The sequence below is a fragment of the Petaurus breviceps genome, unplaced genomic scaffold, assembly GCF_028583685.1.
Source record: "Petaurus breviceps papuanus isolate PSGF00001 unplaced genomic scaffold, PetGlider_PUasm1.0 164, whole genome shotgun sequence".
NCBI classification, from domain to species: Eukaryota; Metazoa; Chordata; class Mammalia; order Diprotodontia; family Petauridae; genus Petaurus; species Petaurus breviceps.
In genome coordinates this window covers 5,395,544-5,416,999 of record NW_027185735.1, presented here as the reverse complement: position 1 = coordinate 5,416,999, position 21,456 = coordinate 5,395,544, and the positions used below count along the sequence as shown (strand labels likewise).

The following is a 21,456-nucleotide window of genomic DNA, read 5'->3' as shown; positions in this document are numbered from 1 at the left end:
AAACCTTACATATATTAACTCATTTGATCTTCACAACAACCCTATGAGGTATAGATATTATTTTCCCTATATTACCCATGAGAAATCAGGCTGAGAGATTGAATGTCCTGCCCAGTAACACACAGGTACTAAATATCTTAAGTGGAATTTGAACATAACTCTTCACAACTCCAGGATCATAATGTGAGACTGCCTCTTTATAGAATTTGTGCCAACTATTTACATTATTATTTAGTCTTTGAAAATCTTTAATGAGTTAGGGAATATTTAAATTAGAGTGGATAATTTGATGGCATTTGTAGCCTGCCTATCTTAAAGCTTAAATGCTGTATTGAAGAGAAAAATAATGTAGATTTGTTGATGCTCATTCTTGTTTGGGTTATTTTGCTTCTCTTAACTAGAACTCAGATTCTATTAATTGGCAATAGGAAAACTTTTTACATAGGTATGTATGTATTTATCTCCATTTGGTTATCCAAAACAAAGAGGGGGAGGAGCCCATCTTATTGTCCTAGAGATGTTTCATATACCAGATGTTGAACTAATATAAGTGGGCACTGGAAGTATGCAGACTGAGTTATAGACCTCATGCAGATTAACCAGTGACCACTGAGATAAATGTTCTGGACACCTCTTTCTCTATGCAATTAGTAGAGTTAGGCAATAAAAGGGAAGTGAGTTGTTCAGCCCTCACTGTTATCCTGAATGGTTGAATGAGGCTGCTATCTGCTCTGCTATATTTGGAATGCTGGAAGCCAGTATAACTGACTGATGAGACTTAATCCAGGTGTATCTTTTCTCAGATATCTTCAGTAAAGCATTCAGATTTTTACTTGGATATGCCAAGTTGTTCCTCACCCTTAGATCCAGAAAGAATGTATCTGGATTGATAGGAAGTTCTCAATTATTTAGCAGTTCTGTCTTGTGGTTGTACTTTAAGCTCTAAACTCAAAGGAGTTTTGTCACCTGGGAGTTTCATTCCCTCTCTAATAGCAATCTCATTCTTGACAGAAAGAAAGTAATGAATTATTAATGCCTATGGCACTTTGATGTTTTAATCTCATAGAGTGAATTAGTTAAATTATGTGTAAGTTTTTACATTTTTTAAGAACTAAAGTAACTTGGGATTTTTTAAAAGGTATTAGACATAAGTCTTTTTAATATTGCAAATTGGAAACATTGAAGTAAAAAAAGTCTAGAGGTGATATTTTTTTCAGATGAAAGGTAAAGAACGATAACCATTAACCCAGTTATGCCTGTAGATTAAGAGTGATATTTCTACTTCTTTTTTAGGAGATTTTGATGAATTCATTCATGATAATAATGACGTCATATTGAAAAACATTGCAGAAGATCTTCGGAATTGCTTACCCATAGAAACCATGCTTCCTTCAGAGCAAGTAGCCATTCAAAAAGTAAATTTTTGTTTACTTTAATTGCTTCTTAAGGATTTTTGCTAAATTTAAAGTGATGGGATTGGTTAAATGTTGGCTGTATGCTTGAAGGCAAAGTTCTTATTTTCATTGCATAGAAAAATATAAATTTAGAATTGGAAGGGACCTTGGACATTTTATAGTATAGGAAGATAAGATCCAAAAAAGCTTAAGTTGGGTGGCTAGGTGGTACAGTGAGTAGAGTACCAATCCTGGAGTCAGGAGGACCCGAGTTCAAATCTGACCTCAGACACTTAAAACACATATGCACGCACGTGCACACACACACACAAAACTAGCCGTGTGACCTTGGGCCAGTCAACCCCAATTGTCCTACCTTCCCCCCTCCAAAAAAAAAAAAACCTTCCGTGGCTTGATGAAGTGTTTAAGCCTTCTACCTCGAGCTGTAAATTTAGTTCTCTTTCTACTGCACCATCCCACTTCTCATTTTTTTGGTAGCAACAGATATTTATTGAACATTGTCTTTATGACACAATTTGTTTTTCATCCACAGTGCCTCTATTTTAGAAAATAGCTCCCTGTGGGGGTGGCTAGGTGGTGCAGTGAATAGAGCACTGGCCCTGCAGTCAGGAGGATCTGAGTTCAAATCTGGCCTCATACACTCAACACTTACTAGCTGTGTGACCTTGGGCGAGTCATTTAACCCCAATTGCCCTGCATTCCCCCCTCCAAAAAAGGTAAACAAACAAATAAATAAAATAGCTCCCTGAGATCACATTCTTTGATCTCTTTCTGTTTCTTCTCTTTTGCTGCCTTTGAAAGCTACTTCATGTCATCACTTCAGTGACACTCTCCTAGAGCTCTCCTGACCAAATCCATTGCTCTTTTTCTCCCACACTCTCATTGCAAATTTTGTTGTCTGCAGTAAACACACTTTCCCTCATTTTTCTCACAATTCCTTAACATCATTCATTACTATTTTTCCTTTTGCTCCAGGCTGAAGAAGAGCCTTTTTCCTTTCCAAGACTGCCTGTGATCCCATATTTTTCTGTCTTCTATAGTAAACTGACCCTACAATCATCCCTTTGGCTATAGATCTTCATTCTCTTCCTTTCTTTGGGTTCCTTTACTTCTGCATATAAACTTGTCCAACTCTTCTCCAACCTTGAAAATCCTCACTGGATGCTACCATCCCTGCTAGCTGTCATTTTATATCTCTTTGCTTTCTCTGCCAAACTTCTTGAGAAAGCCTTCCTCTTCAGATGCCACCACTTCCTGTCCTCTCATTCTCTACTAAATCAACTGCAGTTTGGCTTCCAGCCTCATCATTCAACTGAAACTGAGACTTAGAGAGTTCAGGTTACTTGGCTTTGCTTATATAGCTAATAATTGTCAGAGCCAGGATTTAAACTCAGTATTAACAGCATTAATAATATGTGTTTCTTCCCTGCCCTTCAGGGGCACAATCGTGTTTTAGTTAGGGAGATAAAGTAGGGCTTAGAATTTCATATATTCTTTTCCTGTCTTTACTTGGTTAAAAAATTTTGCCACATTTCCTTTTCCATAATACTTAGCAAATTAAATGAACCATGGATCATTTTGTGGCTTGAAGGTCTGCTTGACCCTAGGAAGACATGATTCAACACACAATTGAATTTTGTGAACAGAAAAGTTTTTTTATGTTTGTTGTATGATTTAAATGGCTACTGGGAGTTGTGCTTTCTACAGTCCTTGGGTTAAGAAGTACCAGAAGGAAGCTGGCTCAAGCAGACTTCCCAAAGCTAAATTACAGATGGTCCAGCACCTTTGCTTTTGAGCTTCTTGAAGAGAAACTTAGACTGGGGTAAAGAGCCGATGGCTGCCCTGCTCCATGGTGGAGGAGGAATAGGAGTGGGGGGCCTCCTATGAATGTAAGACTGAAATCACCAGCGAAAGGGAGATGTTCAAAGTGCTGGCCATAGCCTTATTTGATAAAGGGGCAGGCCCTCTAATTAAAAGAAAATTTTAAATAAAGTAGACACCACTGAACAAGGAACGTACTGAAATGACTTCCTTAGGGATAGAGCTAAGGGATAATAATTTGCACTAAAATACATTTAAAATACTTGATTCCATGAGTCAGTTTATTGTAGTTTTTGATTTCCGTAAAATAAGAGAAACTTTTTGTATTTATTATTGAATAAGTGAATGAAGCTATTTTAAAAAAAACAAAGTTAGAAAAAAGCCAAGCTGCTGCTGTTACCTGCAGAACTAACAAACCCTGTTACTTTGTACAAATGTGTAAATATTTTGAGAAGATAATTACAGTATAAAAAATAGTTATTGACCAAATGCTACCAGGCTCTGCAGCAGCTCGGGTGCTTATAAATGTTGATAGGGGTGTGTAGCGGCAAGCACCTCAAGCGTCCTCAGGGTGTCTGCCAACACAGGTTCTTAGATCTGCTTTGTTAAAGGAAAGAAACTCAAAATGGGTTAACAAGCTTACTTTAATCAGTCAAACATATATCGTTTACCTCATTCAGGGGAAAAAGGTCAGCACCCTGAACTTCAAAGTATACAGGCAGAATGATCAAGACAGAAACAGATCAAGTAGACAGCTTTCCAAACTGTCCAACCATTACATCCATACCAAATCAACATCTGGGTCCAGAGTTTCATCTGATCAAATCACAGAACACTTCTCAAAGTGAGCCCCCAAAACAAAGCTACACATCAGGGCTTATATAGCCTTCTCCTGGCTCAGAGAATGTAACAACCTTATTGACTCACTGGCCAATCAAGAAGTATCTACTGAAAAACAAGCCTCCCACCCCAGGCTCCAGGTGCACTTTAGCCTAGGGGCAGGGAAGATCTTTAAATTTACATTCCCATTACAGGATGTTACAATATGATCTTGTGTTACTAAGCATTTTGTGGCTTGAAATGCATTGACAGAAGTCATAAATTCAGAGTTCTATACTCAAGATCCTAGGCCATTTGGGTGAGGGACGGTGACAGGTAATTAGTCACTGCCAGAGTTTTGACATAGAAGGAGAATGGCTGTCAATAAAAGTAAACCACAAATTGGAAATCAGGGTCACAGCATATCTCTCTTCAGATTTTTCTCTTACAATCACTACAGAGTGGTTGGCAGGGAGCATTCATGTATGGAAAGCTAGAGGGAAATGAGGAAGTTATATTGAAAGGAACAGATAGCAGGGAGAGGTAATGTCTCTTGTCCCAGATTGCAACTTATCTTCAAAGACACAGGATGCTGTGGACCTGGAATAGGAGTCAGATCTGAAGGTACAGTAGTAGTGAGACCTGTACCTTGATACTTTTTATTATCTCTTTGCCATCTCTTAATATGTCAAGTGCTAAAGGACAAAACTCTTACCAGTCGGTCACTAAACATTTATTAAGTGTCTACTATGTGCAGACAATGTCCTAAGCACTGGGGAGTACAAAAAGAGGTAAAAGGCAACTAATTTCCTCAAGGATCTTATGATCTAATGGGGAAGCAACAAATAAGATAATTAGGAAACAGTTAAGAGAGGGAAGGCAATAACCAGTAATTATTTTGTACACTTACTGTATATTCAGATCATACCTTTGAAGGAATCAAACTAGTAGATAACTTTTTATCTGAAAGCATTTGATAGCACTAATTTTGATAGTAAGTTTATGTCATAATTTCACTATCCTTTAATCATAATATATACTATATATAATATATATGTACTATGATATATAATATGAGATGAGGAAAGTACCTTTCCACTGTATCACTTACCTGGTATTGATAAGGAACAACTGATTATAGAAAAACTATTTTAATAATAGGTGAATTTCACTTTTAAGGAAAGAAAATAAGGGAGGAAATATTTATTAATTAATCACCTACTATGTGCCAGGCATTGTACTAAGCACTTTACAATTCTCCTGTTTAATGCTTGCAACAACCTTTGGAGGAAAGTACTATTATGATCCCCATTTTACAGATGAAGAAATGAAGGCAAATAAGCATTAATTGACTTGCCCAGGGTCACACAGCTACTAAGTGTATGAGGTTGGATTTGATCTTAGGTCTTCCTGATTCTAGGCCCAGCACTTTATCCACTGTACCACCTAGCTGCTCATATACCTTTAAGTATTACCAATATAGAAATTAAATTTGCTAAGTTTTTGTTATACATCAAAGTAAAAAGTTGCTTGGTAACGTATTTTGCTACCTTTGGGAAAGAAAATGATCAAAGAAAATAGCAATAAATGTGACTAAATAGAACTTATCTTTTAAAAATCAGATTACCTTATTTTGCAATTAAAATATATTTCTTTGTACTTTGTTTTTCTAACCACTGTTCAGATAAAACAGCAACTGGAGCCCATAATTCACATTGATGCATTCCTTTATGATGATGACTTTATTGATTCCCTGTGTGAGAAAGGAAAAATGAGTAGAAACTACTGCATGGTGTGTGGGTCATACCAGACTGCACCTTTAAGTAGGTAGACACTGAAGTACACAAACTATATTGCTATAATGCATGCTAATTTTTCTCATATGCTGTGTGTGTGTGTACCTAGTCCATTTTATGTTTATTTTTTAAAAAAGAAATTACTGAGCTTCATAATATAAAGGCTTCATTTTTCAAGTATTGCTTAAATTGCATTTAAAACCAAGGGAAGTGGGGAGAGATGAGAGAATCCTGCTTTCCTTCATTACCTCTTCCTTAATGTATAAATAGTAGAAGAAAAAAGTGGGAAAGGGGGAAAGAGCTAAGGAAGAAAGATGAAAAAGAATTAATGGCTTGGAAAAAGAAGAGGTACAAAACCTTATTTTAAAAAATGCCTTGAAAATCAGAATTGTCCAAATGGAAGACAATGACTCCATAAGACATCAAAAAATAATAAATTTAAAAAACTAGAAAATTAGAAGAAAAAGTGAAATGCCACATAATAAACACAATTGACTTGGAAAATAGATCAAGGAGAAATAATTTAAGAAACACGGAGGGTCCTGAAAGCCATGAACAAAAAGGCCTGCTCAGGTAACTTAGAACCAGAGGGAAAATTAGAAATTGAAAGAACACACCAGTCACTTCTTGAAAAAAAAAAAAAGAACAACAAAATAAAAACTTTAAGGAATATTATAACCAAAATCCAGAGCTCTCAGGTCAAGGAGAAAATACTGTAAAGAAATCTGGTACCAAAGTTGTGTTCACACACAATTTAGCCCCCACCACTTTAAAAGTGAAGATTATGAAGTATGATATTCCAGAAGTGAAAGATCTAGGTTTACAACCAAAAATAAAATAGCTGGTAAAACTGAGTATAATTCTTTTTGTTGCCCTTGTTTAGTCATTCAAGTTGTGTCCAACTCTTCATGACCCCATGTATTGTAGCATACCAGGCTATCCACTATCTCTCAAAAACTGACCAAGTTCAGTTTGTTATTTCCATGGCACTATCTATCCATCTTATCCTCTGCCTTCATCCTTTCTCAGCATCAGCATCTTTTCTAATTAGTCGTATCTTTTTATTATGTGGCCAAATATTTCAACTTCAGTATTTGACCTTACAGTGAATAGCCTGACTTAATTTCATTGATGATTCATGACTTATTTGCTCTTCTTGCTGTCTATGGAAGTCTCAAAAGTGTTGATTCTTTGACTCTCAACTTTCCTTGTAGTCTAACTGTTAAAACAGCCATACATTGCTCCTGGAAAAACCATAGCTTTAACTATGATGGCCTTTGTCAGCAAGTTGATGTCTGCTTTTTAGTATGCTGCCCAGATTTGCCATAGCTTTGCTTCAAAGGAGCAAATGTCATTTAATTTCATGACTGCAGTCACTATCTGCAGTAATCTTTGAGCTCAAAAATATAAAATCTTGACAGTGCTCCCATTTCTTCCTCTGTTTGCCAGAAACACAACCTGTGAGTAGTCTCAGCTGCCAAGTTGGATTAATTCAGCTTGTCCCCTCCACTTCCCTCTCCTCTCCTCTGCTCTCCTTTCTTCTTTCTCTCTCTCTCCGTCCCCCCCCCACCCTTTACCTGAGGGTGTTCTGCTCAAAGGAAGGTAAATTTTGATGTCTGAAAGCTGTCTTGTTAACTTGGGGTTTACTGGCTAGATTTCTTTCTCAAAGACCAAGCCTTAAACCCAATTCACTCTGGAGCTCCCTCAGGGACTGTAATAGGTACCTGCACTCCTAGCTCCCTGTGAATGTAAATAGTAACTGTTTCTCTTTTAACCAGCAACCCTGAGGGTCTTCCACTTCCCAGTTTGATTTTTTTTTTTTTATTAAAGGGGCCATCCCTTGACTCACTTCTTAAACAGGCCTATTCAATGAATGGACATTACCTTAACTCAAAGCGAGAACCTGAAAAGACCTTAACTTAAAAGTGCCAAGGGTCTCCCAGTGCATCCTGAGCTATCTCCAGGTGTCCTGATGAATATCTGGTCACTGGACCCAGATTGCTCAGGAGGAGAAAGTGAGGCTGGTAACTTTGCATAGCCCTCCCACACTCAAATCAGTCAACTGCAAGTCATGTCATCATCTCCCTGATGTAATGATCCCATTTGAGAACAAAGGATAAACAAGCTAGGAAATGATGAGAACAGTATTTTTTTTTTTAAACAATTGGGGTTAAGTAACTTGCCCAAGGTTACATGGCCAGTTTTTTTTGTGTGGGTGTTAAGTATCTGAGGCCAGCTGGCGCCACCTGGCCACCCCTGAGAACAGTATTTTTGATGTTAAGCTTCAAGTCAGCTTTTTCGCTGTCCCCTCATCAAGAGTCTTCTTCACTTTGTTGATCTTTTTTCTAACAACCTTAATTCCAGCTTTTGATTCATATGTCGGGATGATAGATCAGAGTACATGATAGTACCTGCTTACAAGTTAAATAAATAAGGTGACAATATACAGCTTTGTTGTACTCCATTTCCAATCTTAAACCAATCAATTGTTCCATGTTTGGTTCTAACTGTTGCTTCTTGGCCCTCGGACAAATTCCTCAGGAGACAAGTAGGATATTCTAGTACTGCCATCTCTTGGAGGACTTGCCATATTTTGTTGTGACCCACACAGTCAAAGGCTTTAGTGTAGTCAGTGAAGTAGATGTTTTTTCTGGAACTCCCTTGCTTTCTCCATAATCCAACAGATCTTGGCCATTTGGGCTCTAGTTCCTCTCCCACTTGTCTGATAGTTCTTGATTTATATATTGATAAAACCTAACTGGCAAAATCTTGAGCATAACCTTGCTGAAGTATGAAATGAGTGCAGCTGTATTATTCTACAGGGGAGGAAATGGACCTTTAACAAAATAGAGGATCTTCTAAGCATTGCTGATAAAAAACTAGAACTGAGTAGAAACTTTGACAGACACAGGAGTTAAGAAAAGCATAAAAGTAAATGTGACTAAGCAATTAATTGTAAAGGACTAAACAAAATTAAACTGTTTAATAATAATAATAATATTATGGGGGTGATAATATAGCTAGGGGGCACAGTAGATAAATCACCAGACCCAAAGATAAGAGGACCTAAATTCAAATCCAGACATGAAGTTACGAAAACGAGTTCTAATCCAGCCTCAGATACTTACTATGTGATCAAGGACAAGTAACTTAACTCCTTTTTGCCTCATCCTCCTCTATTAAATGGGGATGATAATAGCATCCACCTCCCAAGATTGTTGTGAGGATCTAATGAGATAATAATTGTAAAGTGCTTAGCACAGTTCCTGGCACATAGTAAGTTCTATATAGGTGTTAACTATTCTTATATCTATTATATATTTGCTCTGAACTCTGTCAATACCATTGATCACAGAGGGAGGAACAGGGGATGATTCTTTTACGTTTTAATGATCTCAAAAATGAAATGAAAAGGAAGGCAAAGAATGTCAACTGGATTGGAACTAGTTTAACCTGTGGGTGACTGGAACTGAACAAAGCAGGTTAGAGATAGGAGAATCAGGAATCAAACAGAATAATTTCAAAGTGAGGAAAACACTTGGAAAGCAGAAGTTCACCTTCCAGAGAAAGAGGTCTTATGACTTATGGTAGGGATAGGGCTTTTATACATGAAAACTACAAGAAGACAGGACTCAACATAGTCTTGAGTAAATAATTCCCACTGTTGGCATTTCTTGAGACAGTTCTTGAGTCCTGTGGGAAAAGTCTCCAAGTTATTAGAATTGTTGAACATTGTGATCATTTACTGGTGTACAAAACCAGAATTAGCAGGATGGAAACTGGAGTAAAGTACCTGGTTCTGTTCATTTAGCAGTTACTAGCACATGATTTCAGGAATTGTTAACATGTTAGGAGATTTTGATGGATCACTTTCTGCTGCAGCATATTGACTGCTTCTGACTCTCAGGTCCCTGGGAAATAGGGAAGCTCCAATAAAATCTAAATAGTTACAAGAACACCTGGTGTTGGTTAAAGCAATGTATTTTGGCAGAGGTGAGATCATCCAGAGGGTAAGCATTGTTATGCCAGTCTCAAGGCACACAGTCTATTTGCTGGCCCTTAACTCTGGAAAACAGGGAGTCTCCTAATATCTTACTAGGAGGAACACCCTGGCAGAGGGGAAAAAGGAGAGGAAGAATGCCAAAAATTACCTCAAGTACATATGTTGTGTAAGTTTGTACATCAAGGAGGAGGTAATGGAACCTTACCCTCATCTGAACTAGTGAAAAGACGGAAGAATACACATATGTACACACTAAGGTAAAGAAAAACATCTTAACCAATAGGAAAATAGGATAGAAAATAGTTAAGGTAAAGGAGGGAAGTAAGACAGGATAGACTAAGGAAGGCATTAGTCAGAAGCAAAATTAACTAGGATGGAGGATCACAAGTGTGAATGGGATGGGCTCATCCATATAATAGAAGATAGCAGAATGGATTAGAAACCAGAATCCAACAATGATTATAAGAAACACACTTCTAACAGAAGGATATACACAATTTAAAACAAAGGGGAGGTAAGAGGGGAAACAGAATCTGTTCTACTTTATGCTAAAGTAAAAAATGGCAGAGGTAGCAGTTTATGATTTTGGATAAAAGTAAAAATGGCCCTAATTAAAAGAGGCAGGGAATCCATGTTTTGCTGAAATGACTATACATGATCAATTGTCATCAATACTAAATATCTATGCACCAAGTGAGAGAGTACCTAATTTAAAAAAAAGTTACAGAGAGAAATAGACAATAAAATTATAAGAGTAAGAGAACCTCAATTTACCTCATGGCCCTAGATAAATCTGACCAAAAATAAATAAATAAATAAGAAAGAAGTTATGGACCTGAATAGAATTTTAGAAAAGTTAAAGATAGCCCTGTGGATAATTCTGAAAGGAAATAAAAAGGAGTATACCTATTTCTTATCTGTGCAAGTCATGTTCACAAAAATTAACTGGGAATTATGATGTAAAACCTCACAAAAGTGCAGAAATAATAAATGCATTTTGCTTGAACCTTAATGCAATAAAAAATTACTTTCAATAAAAGGCCTTTGAAGCAAAGATTAAAAATTAACCAGAAACTAAATAGCTTAATCCAAAAAAATGGATGGATACAAAAACAAATCATAGAATCATTTAACTTTATCAAAGATAACAACAACACTGAGACAACATACTAAAATTTGTAGACTGTGATGAAAGTAGTACTTAGGGAAATATTTATGTCTATAAATATAATAATATAATATAGTAATAGAAAAAGCAGACCAACAAATTGTAATACAGTTGAAAAAATTAGAAAGCCAACAAATAAAAACCAATTTAAAACTAAAATAGAAGTCCTGAAAATCAAAGGAGTAACAAAGAAAGTTGAAAGTTAAAAATCATCTGTGCTAAGAAATAAAACTGGAAGCTGTTTTTCTTTTTTTTTAAGTAATAAAGTAGAAAAGCCATTGACTAATTTGATTACCCAAAGAAAAATGAAATTAATAGTAAAATGTAAAAGGTTAATTCACATCCAATGGAGGAGAAATAAAAGCAATTATCAGGAGCTATTTCACCTTACTATATGCCAGTAAATTTGATGATCTAAATTAGACCAACATACAAAAATATAAGTAACTCAGATTAACAAAACAAGAAATGGAAAAGTTGAATAACTTGGAAAAAGAAATGCTATAAATGGACTCCCAAATTGAAAAACCCCAGAACAAGATGGATTTACAAAATCTATCAAATTTTAAAAAATATGTAAAGAATTACTCCTATCATCAGTAATTCATTTTATGACACAAATACAATCTTGATTCCTCAGCCAAGGAGAGTTAAAACAGAACACTGTAGACCAATATCCCCAGTGCATATTGATGCAAAAAATATTAGCAAGGAAACTAATGTAACATATCACAAAGATCATACATTATAACTAGGCTCAATTTTTACCAGGAATGCAGAGCTGGTTCAATATTACACAAACTATAAGCATAGTTAATTGTATCTAACAAAAACAACAAAAATCATATGGTTATATCAGATAAAGAAAAGAATTTTAACCAAATGCAAAACTTGTTCCTATTGAAAACTCTAGAAAGCATGGGAAGATTGTAGATTTAATTAAATAATAAGTGGTGTCTATGTAAAGCCAAGAGCAAGCATTGTCTATAAGGGGGATTAGAAACTATTCCATAAGATCAGGGATAAAATAAGGATCATCACTGCTATTCAGTATTGTACTATCTTTAGCAATAAGACAAAAATAAATTTAAGAAATAGATATAGGCAAAGAATCAACAAAACCCACATTTTATTGATGATATGGTTGTTGTTTTTTTTATAACACTAGCTAAAAAATTTCAGCAAACTTGTAGGATATAAAATAAACCCATACAAATCATCTATATTTCTTTGTAATATCAACAAATTCCAGCAGGCGAGGTACCAAGAGAAATTCTATTTAAATTAAATATATATAATGTAAAATAGTTGGGTGTCTTCTTGATAAGACCCACACAGAAACTATGAGAACAATTACCAAACACTACCTGAAAAAGATATTTTAATAGTTGGAGAAATAGTAATTACTCATGGGTGAGGCAAGCCAATTTAATAAATATGACAGTACTACCTAATTACTCATTTAATGCCATATCAATCAGATATCAAAGTATTACTGAGAGGTAGAAACAACTAATTCATCTGGAGGAACAAAATATCAAGGAAAACAGTGAAAAACAGAAATTGAGAGTGATTGGGGCCTAGCAATGCCAGATCTATACTATATAGTCCCAAGTGTCAAAATCACTTTGGTACTAAGTAAGAAATAGGTTGATCAGTGGAACAGATAAATTACATAATATTCTAAAACAACCAACACAGTAGCCTGCAAAAATATAATCTATTGGGGAAGAACTCTGTTCAACAAAAACTTGGAAAATCTGAAAAATAGTTTGACAGATACTAGATGTGGACTAACATCTCATACTATATGCCAAGATAAACTCCAACAGAAATAAAAGGTGACATATGTAAATTAAAAGTTATGTGTGATTGTGGATTGTCCTTCATTCTTGAAGAAGGGGACCATGACATCAGGAAAATGATGCCATGACTTGAATTGAATTGGATTTGAGTGAGGGAGAGCTATACAAAGTCATCAACCTCATTTTCTCTTCTACAGCCATCTGTGTCCAGTGGCCAGATATAGATCAGAACAACTGGAAATGACCCAGGCTGCAGTGGGAGATCTGGACCTAAGGTCTTCCTGAGTTCTCAGTTTGAGGCAATGCCCATTTAATGTTTAGGCCTGTTGAAGAAATAAGTCAGGGTGATAGCCCCTTTAATATAAAAAAAATATATATATCAAACTAAGAGAGGAAGACCCTCAGGGTTATTGGCAAAAGAGAAGGAAATTACTATTTGCCTTTATTCTGAGCTATTTAGGCCTAAAAAATAACCATTAAGTAGTGCTTGGACAGAGTACTATTGTTGGCCAGTCAGGGAGGGCCACAGTGAATTGGGTTTAAGGTGTGGTCCCTAAGGATGAAATGTAACCTGTAAACACCAAGATAACTAGGTAGGTTTCAGCCCTCAAAATTTACCTTCCTTTCAGCAGAGCACCCTCAAGTTAAGAGCATGGTACCTCATATGTGGGGGGAGAGGAGAAGAGCATTGAAAAAATTACCAGTGAGGTATAGGGATGAGGGAAGAGTTAATGATCAAATGAAATAAAAGATTCCTAGGAGGCAAAATGTACAGTTTTGTTTACGTCATATTAAAAAGTTTTTACACAAAAGCAGTGCAGCTGAAAATTAGAAGAGAAGCAGGAAAAAAAAAAGCCTTTCCCCATTTGATAAATGAACCAAAGTTTTAAGTAAGTTTTCAGAGGAAGAAATTTAAGCTGTCAGCCATATGGAAAAATGTGATAATAATTAGAGAAATACAAAATAAAGTAGCTGAAGTACCACTTCACACAAATCTAGTTGGCAAAGTTGACCAAAAAGTAAAATGACAAATGCTACAGGGGCAGTGGGAAAGGGGGACATTAAAACTCTGTTGATGGAACTATGAACTGGTATGACCATTCTGAAAAGCAATTTGAAACTATGTCCAAAAAATACTATTAAAGTGTGCATACTCTTTTACCTAATAATACCACTATTTGGTCTGTACCTCAAAGAGATCAAAGTATGAGAAAAATGGACCCAAATGGACAACAAAGGTAGAATCTCTTTGTAGTAGAAAAAAAATGAAAACTGAGGGGGTTCTCATTGGAAATGGTGAAAAAATTATAAGGATTGTCAACTCCAAAAGATTTAGGAAACCTGAGAAATACAGTAACCAACCACATAATTCCAAAGGACTCATAATAGATAATAGGTTTCTTTCATTTTTTTATAGTAGAGTTATCCCTGAAATAATCTCTTTAATTTATTTTGGCTTTTTCCCCCTAGAAATTTAAATGGACATATTAGAATTTCTGAGATAACATTATTGTCTAATTGTTTGATTAAGCTTCTTGTGGTATCTCTCCTATTTGAATGTAAGCTCGCTTTAAACAGTTGTTCAGTCATTTTTCAGTTGTGTCTGTGACCCCATTTTGGGTTTTCTTGGCAGTGATACTGAAGTGGTTTGCCATTTCTTTCAGCTGCTCATTTTACAGATGAGGGAACTGAGGCAAACAGGGTTAAGTGACTTGTTCAGGGTCACACAGCAGTAAGTATCTGAGACTGAATTTAAACTCAGGAAGATGAGTCTTCTTGATTCCAAGCACATAATGAAGCTTAATAAATGCTTGTTGAATGATTGATTGGTAGTTCCCAGAATTAGCTATTAGTACTATTCTTTTCTGTCAGATTAATATCTGTAAACAAGAATTATTATATGGTAGATAACTGTTACTTTATAAATTCCTTTATATGTTGAATAATCTTTTGGTAATGTATATCATTACCACCTTAATTTCTGTTTTGTAAGTTCATATTTTTATTTTGAGGTTTTTTTCTTAAAGAAGAACCAATCTTTAATTACTTTTCAGTGTCACATATTTATTATATAAGGGGAAGTGTTGTTAAATGTCTTGTATGAAGGTGTTCCTTATTTTGAAGTGCTAAATAGGAACAGGATTATATTAAAATTCTTGGGACTAGGATCAGAAAATGAGTTGATATTTTCCTCTGTTTGCAAAATGCCATTGATTTTTACTAAGTTGAATGTTCTTAGTTAGATCCTGGAACCATAGATATAGAGCTGGAAGAAAACTGAAAAGTCATCCAGTTCAGTCCCCTCATTTTATAGGAAGGGAAGCTGAGGCCCAGAGCATTTAAGGGTGAGAAGGGAGGAGACAAGGTCAAGATTTTGAACCCAGTTTACTTTTACTTCCTGAATTCTGATTCACCATCCATGTCTGTCTTTCCAATGAACTATTTTGAAAAATCCAAAAATACTTTCTTCTTCAGGGACTTGAGCAGGAATTAGAGTACTTCAGAATGGTAAACTAAAACACACAGACATTTTGCAGTCTTATTAGAATTTCAGTATTTAGAGTCAGTGAAGATAGAAATAGACTGTCATTCAGAAAATAGTTATATTTGGAGAGGATCAGGATGAGCTCAGAGGCTACTCACTTGGCATTTTCTCTTCAGAAAAGTATACTACTACTACTGCTAGCTGACATTTATGTATTGCTTATTTCATGTGTTCCTCACAATTTTGGAAGGTAGGTGCTATTATTATCCTTTTTGGGGAAAAAAAAATTAAGTGACTTGCCTCTGGTAACACAATTAGTAAATTTCTGAGGCTGGATTTGAACTCAGGTCTTCTGACTCCACTCCTAGTGTTATAAGCCACTGTACCACTTGGCTTTTGGAAAAAGTACTGGATTTGAGGGCAGGGGAAACCTGAATTCCTACCTTCTACACTTATTAATTGTGTCACCATAGATGATTTCTAAGCCTTAGTTTCCTCATCTGTACAATGGGAAGAATAATAGTCCCTCACTGGATTGTGGTGAGGAATAAGTGAGATAATTAATGCACTTCCTAAGCCTTATAGTGTTATAGAAATGTCAGCTATTATTAATATCCTTTCTCCAACAAGGGTTTGGGACTGAACATAATGTGGGAAATTAGCCTGATTTTTTTTTCTTATTAATCTTTACTCGTAAGTACTTAACAGAGTAAGAAAGATCCTTTATAAATATAAATAAAAGAACTGTTTGTTCAGTGTCTTCCTGTATCTGAGTAAATACCTTGCAGTAATGCAAAACTTTTTATTTTATTCTGTTCTCATTCTTCAGGATTTATTTCTCATTCCTTCTCTCCTTTGGAATTGAAGTTCATTTATCAGCATGTGCTCCCGGATCTCTCTGGAAAGATCTTGATTGATGTTGGTTCCAGGCTTGGTCCAGTACTTTTTGTGGTAAAGTCTAGTACAGGAACTTCTTCAGTGTTTGTAATAATGTGCATTTTTTTATGCTAACAGCTAACTTTTCCTGCTACCATCCAAGGGGATAGATAAATTTAATTTCTTAGACTAACAATACACCACATTGAACCAATGAGGTTGTAACATATCAAAGGTGTCAAGGATAGGTGAGTACTAAAATCTTCTATAGTACTACTGAATCCCCTCTTCTTAAGACTAATTCTTATGATCTCTCATAGAATCATAGATCTTGAGATGAAAAGCGCCTTAGAGACCATATAGTCTTAACACCCTCATTTTACAACGAGGAAACTGAGGCCTAGTGAAATTAAGTAACTTGTCCAAGGTCACACTGATAGAAAGTATCATTTATTCCTACAAATTATAAAAGTATTGATGGCATAAAAACATTAAATATAACATACCATATAGCTAGTCTTTTATAGATTAATTTGTGTGCTGCTTTTTTTCCTTACTTTTGCTGATTTATATTGAGCATTGACTAGAAAAAGCCTTGATCTAAGAGGTATGTTTGTAAAGCTTCTGGTTACACTTGGCTTCCTAAATATTCCTTGAACGTATTTTTTTAATTCATTACTTTTCGAGCAATTAAAAAAGTTTCACCAGATAATTGAAATGAAGCTTCTGATTCTCACACTTATACTTACTTAAACAGATGAACAGAAACAGTAGATTCAGATGTGTCAGTTTATTCAAGTTATCGTTACAGGAATCAGTATCTGCTTATAAGTCATAAAGGTTGACTTTCTAATATTGTGTTTATTTTTACTGTTAAAGCCTCTGCCTGTTAACATACAATGAAAGCTTCAAGAGAAAAATAAAAGGCTCTCCAAAATAATAGTTTGAGGCTTGTTTATTTTTGTTTTTTGAGGGGAGATGTTTGTGGGATGATGGACATTAGTAATAGCACCTGCCTCCCAGAGTTGTAAGGATAAAATGAAATAATATTTGTAAAGCACTACATAAATGCTAGCTGTTATTTGGTTTAGGTCAGTATCATTTATTTCTTTTAAACTGTCTCAAGTTTTTTAGATACAATTTCCTTTTCCCACCTATAAAACCAAGCACAAGCAGCTCTCCTGAGGACTGCTGCTGTGAACAATTTTAAGGTTATTATCACATAGTATATAGTGAACTCTTTATTCAGCAATAAACTAAAGCGAAACATTCACAGAAACCAAAGTACAACATTCACAATGATATAACATAGCAACTTACTACTAAAGTGGTCACATATTCTTAAACAAAAGATATCATTCAGTAAGTCACAATCTGAATCAATCAATACCCAGTCAGTACCCATCTAAAGTCTTCTTTCATTGTGATTGGAAACTGGCTTCCAGTCATCCTTAACTCAATCATCCTTAAGGAGTATAAAATACAAAGTACCAAGGTTTCCCCGCCCCTAGGTTACAGTAAATCATGATCTTGTCAGTCAGCACTAAGTACCCAAGGAAAAGTCCTTTCATCTTGAATGAGAGGCTGACTTTCAAACTTGATGGTTCCTCTTCCATCCTCCCAGTTCTTGTCTGAATTCACCCAACTGTCACCTGGATTCATAGGTGTGCAGCTTCCTGTTCCTGGTCTAGTTCCTGATTCAGCTCCACACATAAGCTTAGCAGAACCACAACAACATTCATACATATTGCCAGCACCATCATCCATTCACTTTCTGCCTGTGAAATCAACACAGACCCACAAACAGGGTCTCTGAGAAATCAGTACAAATCATCAGTAAAGTCCCACGACTCTGAAAACATAAGTAAAACTCTCCTTCAGGACTTCTGTAAACAGACAAGAAAGTCCTCTGTCAGGGCTTCTGTAACAACAGCAACGTCCTCTATCAGCAGACAGGTCTGACAAAGTAACATCAATACAGACAGACAAAGTACGGCACCACAGCCATCCTTCTTCCCGGTTCTGCTTGGTCCCAGCTTGTGTTCCTGCTTTTATATGGCAAGTTCCTCTCACTGTGGGCTTCACAGGTTCTGTTTCTAACAAAGACTTGATATCACAGGTGAGGCTCAAAGACACTTGAAGAACTGAAATAAGGAGCTTGCTATTACACCACCCTGCCCCTACCTTCTCATTATTCTCTTTCAGATCCACGAAACTTTTTCAATAGCATGACCATTTTTGGAATATTTTAGTAGGGTAATAATAGATATTTCCCTATGCCTTCTTGACCAAGCTTCTTTTATCTCCTGGGATTACCTTACCACAGGTTGGGAACTTCTGATTTGGTGCATAAAGCCTAGGGACTTACCTCAGACACAGATGTTAAGTTGCCTTTCTGAGATCACAGCTAGTAAATGCCAGATGTGAGATTTGAACTTAGTTTTTTCCAACTCCAATTCTAACCTCTCTACTATCCCAGACTTATTATTATAGAGACTAATTAATGGCAATAAATTCCCTTTTGCCTCACATAGATTTCTAGGGCATTTTGTTGTTTCTAGTTGTGTCTGACTTACGTGACTTTGTGAACCTACTGTTCATGGGGTTTTCTTAGCAAAAATAAAAGTGGATATTTAATGGATAGATTAAAACATATAGTCATTGATTATCCTTATTTAGATAGTCTGTGTTGTCTCTAATGTCCAATAAATTGCCTAGGCTTAATTCTCTAAGTCATTCACTACTCTACTCAGCCACCTTCCCCTTCAGTTAGTGTGTGTTCAGTTTGATTAACAGGAAACTAATATAATAGTTGAGATGGGGATAAGAACTGGACCTGTGATTTCATTGATATAAACAACTCTTAGGTGAGGCCATTCCATTTACAAATGAAGGTCAGCACCTTTTTTTTTTGTTTTTTTGGAGTGCAATTAGGATTCAGTGACTTGTCCAAAGTCATACTGCTAGTAATTGTGAGGCTGGATTTGAACTTAGGTCCTCCTGACTCCAGGGCCAGTGCTGTATTCACTGCGCCACCTAGCTGCCCCTAGCACCTTTTCTATAACTTATAGACTTAGCATGATCTAAGGTAGCAGAAATTTAAGTGATTTCCCAAGGATCACATAATATAGGTCAAAGACAGGACCAGCCAGATTTTCTGGCTCTTGAGTCCAGCTCCCTAACTCTCCCATGGTAACTCTTTTCTTAACAGTTATATAACTAAACATAATTAGGATGGTAAATCTTTGATAAGAAAATTCACTTCAAAATCATAATAGATTCCAAAATAAAGTATAAGTTTTCTTTTATTATTTGACATTTAGGGTGATCTAGATGTATAATCAAAGTTTTCTAGGCTTTATTCATTATGTTATTTTTGGTAGTTTTTCCTTATTTTAGATAACTTTTCCTTTTTCTTTAAAGATAATGTCTTCCTTTCTTCTGAAGCTAATCTAACTATCATAACTAATGATAATAATGAGGTTAATTTAACCATGATAATTATTACATTTCCTTTTATTTTAGGGTTATCTTTATAGTTCAGCGTTGCAGCTACATGGAGTGGAAATGAATCAAGACTTTTGCCAGCTTCAAGAAATGATCATTGCCAAATACAAGTTTGCTGATAGGATAAAGGTAACTCACTGTTATATTTAGTTAATAAGTATTAATCTCTGTGAAAGAGTGTCTTCCCTCAAGGATCTTACACTCTGTAGGACACAGCATATACACATGATTTGAATAAAAATATTTAAAATACAAGATATTTTGATGGGGAAGGGCTACTATCAACTGAGTTTCCTCTTGATCTGAGCTTTGAAGGAGACTAAGGATTCTAAGAGACACAGGTAAGGAGCACATTCTCAGCAAGGGGAACTGAGTGTGTCCTTCGTTTTTGAAGAGGACCATGGCATCAGGGAAAAGATGACATGATTTGCAGGGAATGTTATGCAGGGTCACCAGCCTCACTGTCTCCTCCAGAGCCATCTGACTCTAGTGACCAGATATTCATCAGGACGACTGGAGATGACCCAGGATGCAGAGAGAGGCCTTGGCCCTTTTAGGCTGTCCTTTTCGCATACTCACTTAGAGTGAGGTAACACCCATTTAGTAAATAGGCCTCTTTAAGAAGTGAGTCAAGGGATGGCCCCTTTAATTAGAGGAAGAAAAAAAATCAAGCTGGGAGGGGAAGACCCTCAAGGTTGCTGTTCCAAAGAAAAACAGTTACCATTTACATTCACTGTAAGCCAGAAGGATCCAAAATATAGCCATTAAGTGGAGCTTGGGCAGGGATCTAGTATGAGCTTCAGAAAATACTGGGTTTAAGGTTTTGCAGAGGCAGAGATATAAGAGATTGACAGCCAAGTGTACAGAACAGAAAGATAGCCTGTTGGCTTAACCAAAGAAGACATGGAGTGGGGAGAAAGGGAAGGGAACAAAGATTTATAAGGTAATTACTACATGCTATATTCTGTGCTAAGTTCTTTACAAATATTCATTTGATTCTTAACATCAACCCTGGGAGATAGGTACTCTTTTTATTTTATATTTGAGGAAACTGAGGCAGGCAGAGTTTTAATTATTTGTCCATGGTCACACAGCTAGTAAGTGTCTGAGGCCAGCTTTGAAATCAGATCTTTTTTCTTCAGGCCCATGGCTCTATCGACTACACCATCTAACTGCCATCAAATGTAGTATATAATAAAAGTGGGAAGGTAGGATTGAAAAGATGGAATTAGATTTAACAATTAAGAGATCATTGTTGAGAGAACAGTTGAGTTTTCAGTTGAGTGGTAGTATCAGAAGCCATATATTTATTCTAAACCCTAATATAGGAAGTACTTATAGCCACATAACTGTTAATAAAGTATAAATGGTATAGCTTTATTTTAAGACACAACTTTGAAAATAAATATTTAATTGAAATTGTGCTAAAAAAATTTCATGAGCAAAATATAAAATAAACTCTGGACAAAAAATGTTTTTCTTTGAATTCAAATATTCTTTCTTAAAATATTCTTTCATTTGTTATATAATGCCATGGTATTTTCTGAATCTTAGAATTAAAAAAAATTATTTTAAGGATATAACTGCTTATTATGAAAAATTTTTTTTTATTAGATCACTATCTAATGTAGTTTTAGGCAGTAAGATGCAGTGAAAAGGAATCCTAAACTTGGAGTCAGACGACTTAGTTCAAATTCTTGGCTTTGCCTGTCTTACCTTGAGAAAGTTATTCTGTAGAGGAAAGCCCTCTTGGCCTGATTT

At 35.8% G+C, this 21,456-nt stretch overlaps 1 protein-coding gene across 1 annotated transcript in view; it reads left to right on the top strand.

Annotated features, from left to right (window-relative positions):
• LOC138156805 (uncharacterized) overlaps positions 1-21,456 on the top strand; it is a 53,018-nt gene that overhangs the window by 7,944 nt on the left and 23,618 nt on the right. Inside the window, exons 2-5 of the mRNA XM_069082251.1 lie at positions 1,294-1,415; positions 5,740-5,878; positions 16,142-16,263; positions 19,714-19,824. Of these exons, the coding sequence (XP_068938352.1) occupies positions 1,294-1,415; positions 5,740-5,878; positions 16,142-16,263; positions 19,714-19,824 (494 nt within the window). The remainder of the gene's footprint in view (positions 1-1,293; positions 1,416-5,739; positions 5,879-16,141; positions 16,264-19,713; positions 19,825-21,456) is intronic.